This window comes from Arvicola amphibius, chromosome 6, assembly GCF_903992535.2.
Source record: "Arvicola amphibius chromosome 6, mArvAmp1.2, whole genome shotgun sequence".
NCBI lineage: Eukaryota > Metazoa > Chordata > Mammalia > Rodentia > Cricetidae > Arvicola > Arvicola amphibius.
Window position 1 is genome coordinate 43,477,569 of NC_052052.2, and position 18,419 is coordinate 43,495,987.

General features: G+C 43.5%; 1 protein-coding gene across 3 annotated transcripts in view; it reads right to left on the reverse strand.

The window, feature by feature from the left end:
• Dab1 (DAB adaptor protein 1) overlaps window positions 1–17,779 on the reverse strand; it is a 243,998-nt gene extending 226,219 nt beyond the window's left edge. For 2 of the 3 annotated variants that reach the window (XM_038334852.1, XM_038334851.1), the window contains exon 1: window positions 17,707–17,773. In XM_038334852.1, the coding sequence (XP_038190780.1) occupies window positions 17,707–17,773 (67 nt within the window). Of the gene's footprint in view, window positions 1–17,706 lie in introns of all 3 variants that reach the window. The other variant, XM_038334853.1, reaches the window with a different exon arrangement.
• Between the last annotated feature and the right edge of the window lie 640 nt (window positions 17,780–18,419).

Here is an 18,419-nt window from a genome sequence, read left to right on the forward strand (position 1 = left end):
ATACGTTGCACTCCTTGGCTACCCTAGGAAGGCTTCTTAGCAGAAGTGGTTTTGATCCTGAAATCTCTTTGTGTTTATATAGCTTTTGTGCTACTGCTTTGGTACAAAAGTATGTAAAATACTTCCCCTTCCCCAGATCACCCATGGGGTGGTCATAAGTAACTACTGCACACTTTATAATCCTAACTCTTAAGTGAACCAAAGGAGGTCACTGGTAGAGACAGAATAAAATGTACAGATATTTTCTCTCCTGAACCTAGAATTGGGATCTTCAGCTTGGTCTCGGGTGGGAGCTGCAGTGGAGTCAACATAGCAGCTGTCTGTGAGCACAGAGACAAAGGCAAGCCTGAATGCAGGCAGGAGAGGCCAAATCAGAGTCTGGGAAGACACAAGACCCAGTAGCTCTGTGGAGGATGCTGGAGAGAGGAAGATGCCTTACTTTCCCCGGCAGGGTTCCAGGCCTACCAAGAGGAGTTGGAGACTTGCAGATCGCTTCTCTTGTGGATGAGTTCTACACCAAGCACATATGTGGCTCCGGAGGAAAGAGAGTCTGCAGCAGCCTGAGCAGCACGCTGTCTTGGAAAGCTAAGCTGGAATATTCAGGAGGCAGAGGAGGTACATATGGTATCTCCACAAGTCTCACCCTAGCAAGAGCCAGTGATGGTGCGTGCACAATGGCTTGCACACTCGACCCTTACAGACGTCATGGTCCCATATCAGTGACTCTACATGGGTTTCATCTTTGTTCATGCCATGTGTAGACACACACGCAGATGATGCCCTTGGTTCTCGGGTCATCTTTGAGAAGAAGCTCTTATAACCTTCGGGTCACACCTTAGCAAGCAGAGATAGAGAAGGTCTGGTGTTCTTCCGAGTCCCAGTGCTTAAGAAATAAATGATGTGACCTGGTGAGCCTGCAGACAGTAGCACCATCACTGGGTTGCATTCTGAAGGCAATTTGGCTCACTGTTGGCAGTGACTGAATATACTTAACAAGGTCTTATACACCGTTTGCAAAGCAGAAGATGCTCATATCATGTGACTCCTATGGATGCTGGCAGGACAGGAGTTTTGGTTTTGCCTCTGGTATGGGCAGAGGTGCAAGAATGACACCAGGGTTTCCTGTTTAGACAATCAGTAGTAACTTCTTTCTGTACCTCTCTTTTATTCTTCAGCTCTTGTAGACCACGAAAGGTTAAAATGCTCTTGGAATTATTACACTAACTTCCCAAAGAGCAAGTAAACCAATTTCCAATCGTACCCTAGGTGACACTCAGTTGCCCACTTCTGCCTCTGAGGCAAGGGTGACACTTGTGGAAAGCAATCTATATAATCTATCTGTGGGAGGAGGAAGATGGAGACGTTGGGGAAGTCTTTAGTGGTATATTATTTGTGTTTTAATAAATAAAGATGGCCTGGACATCAGAGAGCAAAGCAGCCATACCAGTTAGCCATATAGGCCTGGGAGTGGTGGCACACACCTTTAATCCCAGTACTCGGGGAGACAGAGGCAGACAGATCTGTTAGTTCAAGGTCACCCTGGGCTACACAAGATTGAACCCCTCTAAAAGAGAAACAGAGCTCACGCAAAGTAATCCCATCACTTGGGAACACATACCTTCAATCCAAGCACTAGGGAGGCGGAGGCAGGAGTGATATGGCTGAGTGGAGAGAGGATTAGAAGAGGAGAAGAGACAGGAATCAGTGGAATGTGGAGTGTGGAGCGTGCAGTCTTCAGGACTCACGGAGACAGGATCTTGCCCATTTTCACTCCAAGGTAGAAGTAAAAGCCAGAGGCTGGCCACTTTGCTTTTCTGATCTTTAGGTTGAACCCCAATATCAGTCCCTGTGGTTTGATTATTCATGATATAGGTGTCTCATAGCAATCCCTAGTATTTGGATATAGCATGAGTCCTTTTGCTACATCTAGCACGAATCGTTTTGTTGCAATGTGGCCCATAAACATGCATCATTCAGCTCTCCTACCAGACAGAAAGAACTAGTTAAAGGCCACAACACCTTCCCTGAGACATCGACTTCCACATCTGCTCCAGTACCACTGCATTTCCCAGAGACCACTCCTGGCCACTGATGGAGCAGTAGAGGATGGTCAGGCCCTGTCCTGGGAAGCGAGTACTAATCTAGTGAGTGAGTTTGGCTCAAAGACACACCCACCACCTTGCTGAAATTTCCTTCCTACTACACTGCAGGCTCTCAGATGCATCACCCAATCCCTCTCTCTCCCACGTCCTTTCCTTTCTTCCTTTGCTCTCCTTCACCCAGAGAAAACCTGCATTGTGAGCCAGTGACTCCCTCTCTAGCTATTGCCATCAGCCTGAGCAAGGCTGCTTAGTTCCTCATGCTTACTTCCTAGGTCTGAATGGAATCTCCCCCAGTCCTTTGCTGCCTCTTCTGCCTTTGACATTGGACGCTGCTGAGTAGAAACTGGTTCCTGCTGTAGGTGGAGAAGTCTGATACAACAGAAGCACAGATGCAGCGGGATCGCCCTTTAAATACAGGTCTTCAAGATGCAAACTTTATCCCATTCATTTTCATTTCGAAAGTTCCTGGTGCCACGGGCATTTTCTGAAATGGACCCACCTCTGCAACCCGCCACAGGGGGATTTCAGAGCTGATTTCACCCATCGCAATGGATAATCCTTCAGCTCTGAAATGGAAGATCATAATAATGCTTCGCCAATCTACTCTGATCCCAGAGAAAATGGAGCGGTAAATGGAGATGATTTCAAGGTTTAAAGCCGCCTCTCCTAACCCAATCTGCTAAAAATTAAAACCCAGCAAGGCAGAGTGAGAAGACTTTTCAACTTGTCATTTTTATGAAACAGAGAAGCCACGCAGACTCCAAATCCTCTCCCTGCAAAGGAAACAGGCTGCTGTGGTCAAGAGGCAAAAGCAAAAGCTCTATCCTGTTTGACCTTCAGCTCTCAGTAATTCACTGTTACCTCCCATGAATTTCAACCCTTTCATAAAGCAAACACAATGACGATAGTACCTGAGTTAAGGGGAGAAGCCCATAGAATAGAGGTCGGTGCACAATAACATTCAATAAATATCAAACATGATATGAGTGCCCCATTGTAGTTTTATGAAGAGTAACCAAGACACTGGAAGCTGGTACTTTCCGAGCACTCACTGGGTATTTACTTCTCACGAATCTAAACCATGGCTTTAAAACACTTTCAAATAAAAGTGACTAATCCAAGTTTCTTCTCTAGGGCTCGACCAAGGGGAAGGAGGAAGTAGAAAGAGGGGACTAACAATTAAGTAAGGTCTGAGCTTGGGTGTTTGTCCATGGGTTCTCCCAACTGAGATCGGTGTTTTGTTTCATTTAAAGCAGTTCTGATCTTTCTGGTGTGATATGCATGCAAAGAGAGAGGGGGGGGGGGAGTAGGAAGAGAGGGGGAAGGAGGGAGAGGGGGAGCAGGAGGGAGAGTATAAAAGTATACACCCATAGGCACTGATGGATACCAAGGACAGAAAATTTCCAGTAGACCTGGTCTATAAATTGTCATTTAAATTTGCAATTTAAAAACACTGTCTGACTTTCTGATTTAGCTGACTGTATATGAGGCAAATAATGGAATCCTAATAAGCAATGTTTAAATGACATCTCCAGTCTCCCAGACAGAGAGGGTGAGAGGAGAATTCTAAGAAGAGAAAATAAATCTACTAAGAATAGGAAAGAAGACCAGAACTAAATAGTTGCACTAATCACCTGATGACAGATAGCAGGAAAATGTACTTTTGGGTGTTTAAAATTCGAATCCCTGAGAGGCGAAGGATAGGTTATCAGCTAAAACCCCCTAAAGACATTGTAAGGAAACAAAAGTAAGCTCAATTTTTACATTTCATCACATTAAAATAGATGAACCAAAAAAATCAAGGCACCAAGACAGCACATTAAAGTTGATAAGCTGGGGTTAGAAGATTTGAACTGCATGAAGCACTCAATCTCACAGGCATCCGCTGGTGAATCTTAATGCCAGCGCCACACTAGCTTGGTGGGTCCAGCTACAGGGCACCCAGCCTCAACGCCGCTTTCTTCTTCTCTGTTGGAAAGCCAGTTATAGCCTCCCAGCCACAGCACCCAGCCGCCACCGAATCAGCTCAAGGATACAAAGAGACGGGACCTACCAACTAATAAAAACAGTTCCACATACCACACACCTGGAGGACTGTTTGGTAAATCTCAAAGTGGACCGGTGAAAAATAGGACACAAAGGTAAGGATGGACATTTTGTGAGAAAACATTATAGGAAATTATAACACTTACCATGTTTAAAAATAATAATCACATTTTTTTTTAATTTGTAGGGGAATAGCTTACGTGAGGAGGCTTGTTGAAAAATAATACACAACAGGATTTGATCACACCTGTTTGCATGGATCCGTGCACGTACGCATGTACAGGAAAAAGCTTCAGAAGAAAATACACTTGAATGTTAACTGTGCTCCATGAAGGAAAGGCTGTGCCTACCGGCACTCCCCCAGAACACTTGGGGCAGCCATTACAATTGATCTGCATTGGCAAATCGTACAAAATCTATTTGTGATCTATGGCTTGGAGAACAGGAGGGGAAACCGCAGCAATCATTATTTCAGAACATCAAAGGAAAACTAATGGAATATAAATGACTGATTCGAGGAAAGTATAAGCCAAAGGCCAAAGAATTGCCTATGTAATGAAGGCTAGTCTACTGCTCAACAAACACATAACGAATGCATACTGTATCACAGGCCCCGTGCATAATACTAGACGTATAAAATATACTGACTTCAAGGCACTGTAATGCTGAAGGAGGGAGAACCGTTATGTTTCGAGGAGATGTCTGTCTGTCTTTCTGTCCCTGGAGAAAGGGTGGGCTCTGCTGTTCACAGGCAGCCTCACAAAGGCTGTAAAGAGGAGTGAGTGGGCAATGGCTGTGGAATGGCAGGGATTTCACAAAGCCTTCACTGAGCTGCCGAACAGCAGTCTGAACCTTAAGGACTCTACTTAAATCTCCTAACCCCTGGGAGGTCCTTGGATTATTGGTTCCTTCTGCTATGTGATTTCAGCTTACTGCACCTAAGTACCACTGCCTCACACTTTTCCATCTTCCACAGCACATCTGTAAGATCCATGAGTCCAAGACGTGTTCACAATCTTCTGCGGCCATCATTCTGGCTGGTAAAAAAAAAAAAAAAAAAAAACAAAAAAAAAACAAGACCAACAAAAATGGAAGAAAACTATAGGTGAGAAAGAGAACAGAGGAGTTAAAGACCTCATGAAGCCCTGGCCTTTAACAGAGTGAGTGTTCTACAGTTCTTGAATCAACTAATCTTCCTGGATCATACACTCCTGATGTTTCCAACCTGATGCCTGAAAAAACACATGTGTTCTAAGACATGTACGAATGCAGAGGATGGAGATTTGTGGATGGTGATGTTATGTCCCAAATTCAAAAAGCTGAAAATAGCTGACTTAGGATCCCTTCCATCTACACACGCTCTTCAGCTTCATGATCCGTGATTCTCAATCCCAGGAGGTTTTTCACTAGAAGACACTATGGTCAACCAAGCATGGGATGAACACTTTGTGATGCATTTGATGCATTCAAATGCCATTTGAACTGCCCAGGTTCAAACCACAGCTTCTAGCTTCCAGCTGAAAGCTGGGGCTGCAGAACCTCTATCACTCTTACGGATCCAACATAAGCATGCAAACTGTGGAGATAAAATTCAACACTTGAAACGACTTTGTACATTTGTCTTCTTTTTCTGTCGTACCAGCCTACATCAGGTAGCTTCTCTTACCTAAGCATAGCACTGACCCTACTAGAAGTCGTCAGATACCAATGGAAAGAGCAGAACAAGTCTCACAGGTCCTCATGAAGCAAGGACTAAAAAGAGACCTTAGTGAGTACCTGCTCTGGATGGAGCTGCTATCATGCATCAAGCTGCCTTTCCAGAGTCCAACCCGATTTCAACACCGTTATTCATCACCACCTCAGTACAATGCCCAATGTCTTTAACACACGCTCCGTCCTGCTGTTAATAAGGGATATAGGGATGATCATCTTCCCAATGATAGGGGTCCTGATCCTTTTTAGGATCACATAATAAGAACATTTTTCATTGTTGGAGATAATTCCCCTTCCCATGCACATTTGTCAAAGGCAGTTTCCAACAGTACCGTACATCATCCTGAAATACATGATAAGATTCAGGTCTGCTATTCATCATCTGCTGGGCTCCGTCCAATGTGAGCTCCTGCATGGCTTTTCCTGCCTCTGATTTAACAATTAGTATGCACGCTCTCCCTAGAGCAGTGCGACCAACAGAGGGAGGTAAAAGACTCAAATGATGGTACTCCCAAAGTGGAGAGAAGAAATCTACGGCGACAAATAGGTTCTTTATAAAGGTAAACAGAATCTGAAGTTACCACTTCGCAGTAGGGGATTGGCCTGAGCTTTCGCTGGGGCTTTATTCAGTAATCACTACAGGGAGCAGAATGACTTCTAAACAGTATAGCGTAAAAATACCGTGCACTGAATCCTCGAGACACAACTTTAAGATGACTTCTTTCCAGAAGCATTCTGGGTCACCTTGAACACATTCTCAACTTAGAAACACACACTTCCTTGTCTGGAAAATAATGCTATGAAACGTAACTCCCTTTTGGAGCTTTTTTAAAAATGAGATTTCCTTTTAGGTTTTTATATATATACATACATACATACATACATACATATATATATATATATATATATATATATATATATATATATATATATATAAATGTGCATTGCCTAAAAGCATACATGGGTCTCACATGCATACCTGGTACCTGTGGGGACCAGAAGGTGGCACTGGACCCCTGGAACTGGAGTTACAATTGTGAGCCACCATTTATGTGCTGGGAATGGAACCTGGTCTATCTGACAGAACAGATAATAGGCTTAACCACTAAGCCGTCTCTCCAGCTCTCCATGTAAAGATAAAAATTTAAATTATTATATTCTCTGCCAGGCCTATAATAGTCATATTGTTAATGTCATCTACCATTTATTTGTTCCTGTGATAACTTTAAGTCTTTTCCTCCTACCATTAAAGGAGGTACAATCTCTCACAAGACAAAGTACAGACCATCAGATCCTGTGTTAATACATAACCTAGCAGGATAGAAAGGTGTGTATGTGTGATCTTAAATAAAGAGGAAATCCTGAGAGTCACAGGGCAAGGAAAGCTTACTATCATTGGTGAGGAAACACAGTGAAGAGCTTTATAGCAGTACAAAATGAGGTCTGTCTCAGAAGACTGGGTAGGCAAAGGCAAGCAGAAAGGGGACCAGAGAACTCCCTCCTGGTTGAGAGGAAAGATGATGCAAGCTTATGCGTGTTCCTGGAGAGCCAGAGAGCTGGATATGTCAGAATGGGAGTGATGCTCTCAGAGCCAATACAACAGTGCTGTGTTGATGTGGGAGGCACAGCTGCAGGGGGGGGGGGTGCAAGGACTGGGCTCTGACTTCCTGAGCTGACTATATCTAATCTCTCTAACTTTCATTGCTATCCTTGAGATTGTTTAAAACAACAATAAGAAATAAACTCAGCTACACTGAAGGGGTATTCTGAGCAAAATACCCATCCATGGTTTTAGAACCCTGTCTGATGTCTAAAACCATTGACATGTATTAGCTACACTCAACAATAACATCTTCATTATCATTTTTGGAGTAGGAAATCCATTGGGAGATTAGCTTGGCTGATAACGTTCATAAATTTGGAGAACTTGCATAATTTTCTGGTCTCCAGGTTTGGGAGTGCTTGTCTGATATTTAATTCTAGAAATAATATTTCCTCTTAACATCACCTAGTACATTTCAACTTATGCAGTCAAAATCCTTCAAGTTTACCTACTCTTTACCTTTTCATATCTGCAAAATAAAGAGGAAGTGACTTTCTTCGTACTGTGAAAATGTGGCCATTGTCAATTAAGAGAAGCCTTGCATGTGGTAGCCATCCTGGGGTCAGAGATAAGGTGCTTCCTGTGACCTTCTAACTACACCATAGGGCACAGCCATTATTCTTTGCTCTTGCCTAGGCTAGGCTGCCTTGGTATAAGGTACCAATGAAAACTGTAGGAAAGTGTCTTCCTTGCACTTGGTTTTGGTAAGGACTTGGGTTTTGGTTAAAGGATGAATCATTCTACAAAGAACAGTTCAGCCCCATGTTACCACGAGGACAGACTTTGAGGTCTGTTAGACAGAGGTCTAGTTACAAGTTGCATGAGCTCAGGTAAGAGGCTCGCCTCTCTGACGTTCAGCTGCCTCTCAGAAGATGGGGCTATGAGGGTATAGGCTCTTTCCAAGTGTGAACAGAGAAAGCATAGCCACAGGACCAATAGGCATTAGCTCCTTTGCACTGGCATCCTCACCCCGCCACTGGGATTGCAGCAGGTGTCCTCTGACCATGCTACAAGACGTGTTGCAGAAGAGATTTCAGAAATTCCAGCATACCTGGGCACATCTGCTCAGCAAAAACAAAGCAAAACCCCATGCGCTCCGGGCCGTTTGTTGATTGTGTGCAAAAAGACCCTGACTCTCTAGCTCGGAGAAGGCTCATACACTTAATCTGACTCAGCTAATGTGAAGGGCTTTGTTCTTCCAAACATCAAAATTCAGGCCCAGCCACTGCCAGCGGCGGCACACTGAGCTTAATGAAGCAGCGGGATGAACTAATACGGCAAATCGTATAGCTCTTACAACCAATATGGCCCACATCATGCTAAATTACAGCACCAGACATGATTGGACACACATCCAGACAGGAGAAGCAGCTCTTAGAATGGCAAGAATTTTGAATGCCATATACCAAGAACACCAGGGGGCAAAGTTCTTAGGAGAGATATTTTTATTCCTTCTGTTTTATTTTTTTCCTCTTTATGCAAATCCTTCCCCTGCATGCCTTATGAACACTTACTCACTAAGCATTTACTGAGCCTACGCCGCGTGCCAAGTGCTATGTGAGGAACCCACGGCTAATGGTAGAGACTGAGAAAGTGTTAAAAGAAGCCTGGAGAACGGTGGCCAGTGTGATGACCTGAGTGTGTGAGGGTGCTGTGGGACCTACCCAAACCTGGGTAGCAATGAGCCCCATGGTTCCGAAGTCGTTCCTCCACTCCCTTATAGACGCCATAAATGCTGTTGCATTCCTATCACCTGAAACCCCAGTCCTCAGCAGTGGAGATCAGTGAGTAACTCCACAGTCCCTGCTCCTGCAGGACTCCGAGCCCCATGAGTGAGAAGACAGGGGAAAATAGCTTACAATAGCATATTACGATTATTACTAAGGGGTACTTTGAGAGTCCCAGGATGGTATGGGAGAGGAGTAATGGATCAGAGAGTATTTCCAGGGGAAGATACATCCAACCTTAAACGAGATGCATGGAGTCAGCTTTGAAAAGAATAAAAAAGAATTTGTTCTTCAGGACAAGAAAAGGCCCGTGCACATCACGCAACGCAAAAGCAGGGCAGTGGAGTGGGCAAACGGAAATTCATTTGCTCCAGTCACTGTATGGACTACAGTTACAAAGAGTGGAAGGAGATGTGCCTGGAAAGGTGAGGAAGGGCGAGGACACAGGGCATCTTAGAGGTTAAAATACGCTGAGGCATCAGGAGCCTCTCACTGCAGGTGACTGCGACCTGATCGAATCTCCTGATCAAATCAACACAAGGTTGGAGATGTCTAATACAGGAAATCTCGGGGCTACTTAGGAGACTACAGAACATTCCAGATGGGAGATAAAAGCTAGCTAGGAGTACCTTTCGGAATGGGACAGTCAGGAGATAAAGAATTAATGGCTTGGAAAGACATGCAACTTGTCACACAGACTGATAATAGTGATTAATTAACTGGGGAGGCTAAGAGGCTCCAAAGGTTATGGATAATGGCGCAGTGCAATGGTTACTGCATGCTAGAGTGTGAACGTGAGTCTTAAGCAACCAGGATGAATGAGAGAGATGATCCAAGCAGGGTACAATCTCCACTAAAGTCACTGAGGCACAGGCTAGGGCTTGGAGATCAGCGTAGCTCGGCTATGGAGAGGGAAAGGAAAGGAGCTGGGACATGGTGCTGCCCTATGGGCTATGCTGCTGGGGAGGACACCCGGGGGTCTGACCCTTAGGAAACAGTGACTTCTTATAAGAGAAGCAGTTAGAATGAGGCCTAAAACGAAGGCACCCCATCAGTCTCTGTGGATGAGTTTGCATCCTGTAACAAATTCAGGACCACTGACCACAGACAAGACAGAGATTTCTTTTTTTGCCACTTCAGAGCATGTGAGGTGTTCACCAGGCTTACTGTAAATCTGCTTGGCCTGAAACCATTACTACTTTCTACAAATCCCATATCCACGAGTTTTACTGGCCAGCCTCAGAGAGATTCATGCCATCTTGCAAGGAAATCCTTGATTTGAGGCATTTAAAGCTTGCCAATCTCAAAGTCAGTAGAGAACAATTAGTTCACTATGATAGAAACAAAACAAAACCCTGCCAAGACCGAAGAGCGCCACAGATTTCCCTGAGTCCAGGGTCCACTTCCCTGCCCCCATGGGGTAAAGTCCCTCATGGAGCCACAGGAAAACCCTACACAATGCACACACTGTCATGACTGCCACAATGCACATGACCTGAAATAAGTCTCCTGATTTACATGACGCTCCTATATACTCAATGGGGCGATCTAAGAGTTGTGCTCATTCGGGAGGGTTTGTCTGAAATGGCTATCACGCAAGAAGAGCACCACCTCCTGCTAGAGGTTCTCACTCCTGCAAGGGCAGGAGAAACACGGAATGGCAGACAGGCAGCATTAGAGCTAAAGCTAAAACTGCATGCTGTTTGTAATCTGTTAAGCTGGAAGTGCTTCAGTCAAGGAGACATTCCTAGGTGCTAGCCTTAACTTGTGTTAGTTTCTTTCTATTGCTAGGGCTAAAAAAAAAATCAAAAAAACAGAAAACAAAACAAAAAAAACCCTGATAAAAGCAACTTAAGTAAGCAAGGGTTTGTGTTAGGTCACAGATGAAGGTATACTCTACCACAGCGGGAAGTAAAGGCAACATTGAAGCAGCCGATAATATTGAATCTACAGTCAGCAGAGAGCAATGAATGCAAGCACGCTAGTGCTCAGCTCACAGTCTCTCCTCTTCTATGGTCCACAATCTCCTACCTAGGGAATGGAGCCACCCACAGTGGGTGGGTTCCCACCTCAACTAATGAGGCTCATTTCCTGGATAATTCTGGAGTCTGTCAACTTGACAATAGACAATAGCTATCACAACTCATTTGGCCCACTGGGTGACTGCAGGCAGTGCCTTCCCTTGAGCTCTCATCTGTGGGAAGCAGGCTTTGCTTGCTCTACCCATTAACACCTCATAGCTCTTTATGAGCCTCAACCTATAAGGAATTGAATCTCACGTAGATATATGTAGACATATAAGGCGTTGTTGCACTTACGTTTATTTTACATTGAGATAGTGACTTGCTCTACAGCTCTGGTAGGCATGGAAGAGTCAAAGTGGACCAGGTTGGCCTCAGACATTCAGCAATCCTTTTGTGCTCAATCGATGGTCCAGTGCTGGGATTCAACTTGGAATAAAAGTCATTTTTAAAAAAAATTCATGGACAGTAATGAATTGAAAGTCAACAACAACAGGAAAGTAGGAAATTTATCTCTTTGGGAAAGACAAACCCTACAGAAGTCAGAATGCCTCCCTCAGCTAGAATCCCCTGCTATAGCATGGACTGATGAGCGTCGACATCTCTTCCTGGGATAGGTCTCTTCCCAGGGCATCAAGCGGCTGCGCTCATGGCTGCCGCTGGGTAGACATCTGTGGATATCAGGATGATATAACGGCTTTAGATGTTCCAAACTTGGGCCAGGAGCTACAATTTCTACATCCTTTTGTTAGCTGGAGCAACTGAAGGCTGCTGTATCAGAAAGAGTGAGGGTGAGCACAGATCTAGTCTCAGTGGGCCACAGGCTACATCTCTCACCTAGCACAGGAACAGTAGAGAGAACTGACAAGAGATCAGATTCTTCGAAGATTCTTTTGACAATATTCCCTTCTGTGTCCCATAGTTCCGATGGGCTAAGGAATATGATGTCATTATAGAAACCATTAGGTGCTCTGCCAATACTAACATCATATTTCCTAAAAGTATCTAAATATTAAGGACTCTATGACCTTACCAAAACAATCCCTCAACAGAAACTGGCTGGGATTCTAATCCATTTTGAGGAACCTGATATGGAGACCTCTGCCACCTGGATCCTTTTGGACCTGAAGCCTAAAATCCTACTTGAAATAAGTTGGCTCTTCATCTTTGATGTTGTTAACTAGTCCTGGGATATACCTCTAAGACAAATACAAGAACAGTATGCTAAAATTGCAGATGTTTCTTTAAAAGGGACAATACTGGATTGCGACCTCAGAAAGACAAAGAGGGAAAAATTACAATGGCCAGGCCACAACCACAGCAACTCTGAAATATCTGCCTCTCCTATCTAACAGTGTACACATGAGCCTTTTAAAGATAAGCAAAATCAGGTCTGAAGAAGCCCCATGGTCCTTTCTGGTTACCCAGCAGTTAAGGAGAGGAGTTAGAAAGAATACAAGTTCTTTCCGCAACCCATGTCTGTGCTTCTTTGTACACGCTCAGTGGTGGAATCCAGATGCTGACCCCGGAAACATCTGTCTGCTAGTCACAGAACCCCTCATTCTGCAATAGCCTTCCACTGGGCACCCCAATATTGTGGATGCAAGTAGCAGAAACTGAGTTCACTGACTCTCCTCTTGATGGCAGGTAAGGAACCTGAATGTTGTGGAATATTTAACTATGTGAAGATGTGTTCCATTTGTTTCTGCTGCAGACTATTACTTAACTATGCAAAGGTGTGTTGTATTTGCTTGTGCTGCATTTGTTTAATGATGTAAGGATATGTGTTTAATTATGTAAAGATGTGTTGCATCTGTTTCACCTTGACTGCCTAAGGCACCTGATTGGCCTAGTGAAAAGCTTAATGACCAATAGCTAGGCAGGAGAGGGACAGGTGGGGATGGCAGGCAGGGAGAATAAGAGGAATCTAGGCTTGAGAGATGAATGACAGAAGAAGGAGGAGAAGAGAATGAGGGAGATGCTGGGAGCAGGGTCAAGAGCCCCAAGGCAAAAGATAAAGAGAAACAGGTTAATTTATGTCCATAAATTTAAAGGGCTACCCAGAAAAGAGTGTAAGCTAGGTCAAGCATTCATAACTAACAAGAAAGGAGTCCATGACCTGGGAGTGTGTTGGTAACTCAACAGAAAAAGCCTGCTCTACCTATAAACACAAATGTCCTTCTCCTGCCCCTCCATGACACTCTCGGGTAGGGGGCCATTTGACAAGTTGTAGATGTTGTGACACAATCTCCCCCCTCCTCAAGTTTTTTGAGACATGATTTCTCTGTGTAACAGTCTTGGCTCTCCTGGAATTCACTTTGTAGACCAGGCTGGCCTTGAACTCACAGAGATCTGCCTCTACCTCCCAGGTCTTATTAAAGGTGTCATACTCTAACAACAATGAAATGAAAAGAACAGCTTTACTTCTCACCATTTCTACATCTCATCCGAATGCTGAATACTCTTGCTATGTCTCATACACAGCCTGTCTAGAAACACATTCATTGAAGACATACACCCTGTGTTTGTGTTTGAAACTGCCTGGGTTGCTTCATAGTCTAAGTTAAATGAATAGGCCAACAGGTTTCTAATAAACACATCTGGGCCTCTTAGCTTTCATGATGCAAGGTATTCATTTCCAGGAAATAAAATATCTTTCCTAGGACCCATCTAAATCTTGCCTTGTATCGAAAACAAAACAAAACAAAAGCAAACAAACAAAAAACCTCTTATTTTGTACATCATGTAATAATTTTGAAAAGTAATGGCAGAAAAAAAATCAAGGTATGAAATTATATAGATCGTGTCCTCTCAGTCAGGTATTATCAAAGCGCTTCAGTACAATGAAATCCTTTAGAATGCCAATCGTATTAAATTTTGGGTTCATGTGATGCATAATGTCTTTTTCTCATTTTTATAACAAGTGCATATAACTATTAAAATTAAGTAACTAAAAATATTTTTAAAGTAAACTATATATTATTGTTTCCTTTCTGTCAGCGTCCATATATGAGGATATAACTGAATAATATAAGCTACAATGTAGTCCCAAAAATGAATTTTACTAAGAAAAATAAATTCTTAAGAAATCCTAGCCCCCAGGGTAGAGAAAATACTACATTGTGACCAAGTAAAATTGGCTAAGGAATTGAAGATTAGAAAATCTACTGGTGATTTTTACAGCAATAAAAGGAAATCATGCACAATCACTGAAGCAAGTACAGAAACATGTTAAGATTCAACTTCCTTTAAAAATACATAAAATTACTAATAATGAACCCTTAGTAAAAGTTAAAAATTATACTTAAATATAATTTTCCACTAATCCAGAACAAAGATAAGGTAATTACTATTATTAAATATTATACTGACCGACTCAGCCAAAGCAATATGACAGGAAAAATATGTACTTGAACTTTAATTTTATATGTTGACGCTATAAAAATACAAAATCAGTTAAAGAATGTCACATTAGTGTGTTCAAGATTCAAGATTAATATATAAACTATCACATATAAGTTTTTTATTTTGACTAAGGTAGCAGCATCTATTTAACAGAATACTCATTCTATTATCAAATCCTAGAAAGTAATGAATGAATATTGTTACTACACATTATTTTCTATTTTTAATTTATTTATATGCCCTTATGGTACTTTTGTCTATTACCAATTTACCTGGAATAAAGATTGCTTATCACTATTGTACAAATAAAAACAATTATAAAATCATTCTCTGGGACAAAGCTGTAACCTATCTGTTAAAAGCTCCCTTGCTATAAGATGTGAAAAGAAGACAAACCTGTGGTGGTGACAATTACGATGATGCAGAAAAGATGAGGGGAGGAAGAAGATGACGTATGTTATTAACCAAATAAACAGTCGTGCACCATCAAAATCCATATGAAGCTTAAAACCCCAGTGTATTGTGGATAGATGGGTGGATGGATAGACAGACAAAGGTGCTAACTGAAATGAGAGTGGGAATAATAAGAGGAGGAGGAGGAGGAGGAGGAGGAGGAGGAGGAGGAGGGGAAGGGGAGAAGGCAGGGGATGAAGGGGTAGGGAGGGAGAGCAGGAGATAAATGAAAAAGACAGGGTAGGCAAGGAAAGGGAATGGGAAGAAGACAAAGGGAAGGGAAGGGAAGGGAGGGGAGGGGAGGGGAGGGAAGAGAAGTGAAGGACAGTAAATGATGTTCTCTATTCCGTGTGACACAGTGAGAATGTGGCCATCTACAACCAGGAAGAAAGCCTTCATGAGGACAGGGATTGTGGGGATCTCATTCGTAGATGTATATTCTGGCACATACAGCAGTAAGAAACACATTTGTGTTTGAAGCCACTCAATCTACGGTATTTACAAGGGCAGCTCAGTCTGATTAATTCAAGATAAATGGCGAGGAAATAAAAGATAAAATTGAGGGACGAAAGGAAAGATAACAGGATGACAAGCAAAAGGGGACAATGATGGAGAGAAAACTGTTGAACACTTATTACATGCCGAGGCCATGGATTTAACATGCCTTCCTTATATAACCTATACAGTCAGCCACTGAGCACACACTGTCACACTTTATTTTTTAGGAGAGGAAAATGAGCCTGGGGGCGGGAGGGGGGAGCGTGAACTGTCTAAAGTCAGGTAGGGAGGAAGTGGCACAGTCAGAACTTAGGCCTTCCTGCCCAGACTCTAAGATCTCAGCAATGGATGACACTTCTCCAACAAGTTTATGTTGATGATGTGGATTCTTAGGAAATGAAGATGAGGAGGCTGTAGCAAGGTCACCTTCACATTCCCATCCAGGTCCAAACCCCTAAATCAGTGTCCTGGAAAACCTAAAAATCCTCTCTTCAGAATGCTCCTGAGTTTTGTACATTAAAATTAAGAGAAAAAACTAAGATAAAAATTTTAAGGCATTAAACCCCCAAAAGCGCAATATTAGTGGAACAGTTACTTCTGAAGCAGAAACATGATTTGCGAGTTTCTATTGCAAAAGCATTTGAATTCTAGGACACACTCCCCAACCTCCTCCCGACAAAGCAGTCTCTCAAGACATGTTCCCTTGCCCATTTGCTTTTTTGTCTATCATTCTTAGACTGGAAGGCATGAAAAGCAAGGTTTACATGAAGTTTGGGGCCATAAAATAAGACTGTCTCCAAAATATTTGTGTTTCAAATAAACATCAAATGCAAAATTTATAGTTTATCCTGGAGTTCTGACAGCCCAGGAGCTGCATGTGGATTCCATTTATGCCCCGTGTTTCACAGGTACCAGACAAACGCCATCGCAAAACATGATTAGGAAGGCACAGTGATGTCTCCAACAAATCACGGCCTGCACAGCGGAGCCAAGGGCATCCTGATTTGCAAACTCGCACAGACTTCAGGTCCTGAAAGAACTCTTTACTTCTCCTTGCATACAGCTGACAAGACAGGGGAGAGGAACCAAAACCATGGGGCTAGCACATATACAGACACATGCACAATACACATATGCACACAGACAACACATACTACACAAACATGCATACACACATGCTCACATAGACCACACCTACACCCACATACACCACACACACATAGACCACACATGCACACACACACACACACACATACACACCCAGAGCATAAGCACACTTCCAACCATCAAACGGCACACACTTACTTAACAAAACGCTGCATATCCATAAAGCCATGGAAACAATTCTCCCACAAAACATGCACGGCGATAGACTTATCTTTGAAAGGACTTTGGACAGGTCAATTTTCATCACCAGTTACCTGTGTACCTTCTCTCAGGTACTTTCCATGTGCTGAGAGTCTCACTGTGAACATGTGTTGCTACTCAAGATGACTCACAAAAAGGTAAGGCATTTTAGGCAAAGTGAGAAGGCACCAAAGCACAACTGAAACAAAGCAAACAAGCAGCCAGCTCCAACGGGGAATGAGGAAGGCCTCTCCCAGGAGGTCGCAGGAAACCCAGCCTGGACAATGGGTATGCATGCATGGAAGGAAGGTAATGAGCAAGAATGGGCCTTCTACTTATGGCTCCGCAGTTCTGTGTGGGTTCCAGACAAGTGTCCTGAGAACTGGTTTGCAATGTAGTCTGTGGGTGACGGGAGCTTCCTAGGAACCGACTCCACGGTCCTCCCTAAGCAGCCCCTCTAGAGCCCAGTGTGGTCAGAGTTTGAGAACCACAACAATATGCAAAAGAGACCCACATCAGGCACAAAGTCTGGAGTGGGAACAGAGTCGGCGACTGGGGACAAAGGCGGTCGGTTGCTTTTGAAGGAGGAATAGCTAGAAGTCACACCCAGGCCTGGCGTATTTGAAAAACAATTTGGGATTTTACCTGGAGAATGACAGCCATCAAACTATGAGCACAAAGTCACCGCAAAAGTGAAACCTGCCACATAGTTATGTTTTTGTATCGTTCTAGCGTTAACCTTATCACGACACAGAAAAGCGGCCTCACGAGGGGTGCGAAGTCAGCCTTACCTTTCTTCCTGGAGTCTTTCTTGGCGCTGGTTTTCACAGCTGCTTGAAGTTCTGTCTCAGTTGACATCCTACTTAATCCTTAGTCCTCTTCACACAGACCCCGGGCCTTGGCCAGGCTCATCGAGGATCCTCTCCAAGAGAAAGGCTCCTCCCTTCAGAAAGGACACCCCGCGCCGTGCATGTCATTCACTCTTTCGGAGTGCTGCAAATCAAAGCAAGAGTATTTCAGAATCATGAGCCTTCTGGGGCTGTAGGAAAGTTGGGAAATAAACCAGCAAGCAAGCAACAGCAAGAACGTCTCCATCTTTGGGGACAAATTTGTTCATCTGAGTTCACGAAGCCATGGATGGGGTTTATACCACAAATGAGACTAAAAAAGTTCTTGGTCAAACGGTTTAGCCAGCTAAGAAATTGAAATTTTCAAAAGCAGCAAATGCCAGCTCTTTTGCCCATGTTCCTGATGGCCAAGCACTAGATGCCACCCAGAAAATATCACAGACATATTTCCTGACCAGCCCCGTGGAGGCATTTTCAACAATGGGCCACCCATCCATCAGCCAAGCTTGATCAGAGCCTGGGTTGCTAAAGCAGATCATAGGGGAGTGACCTGCAGCCTGTCCCTCACTGGCAGGCATCAGAGGGACGTTGAGTTGACATGCAATTGGGCTCCAAGGGTAAGGTGACAAATGGGGCTGCAAAACTTTGCAGCAAGC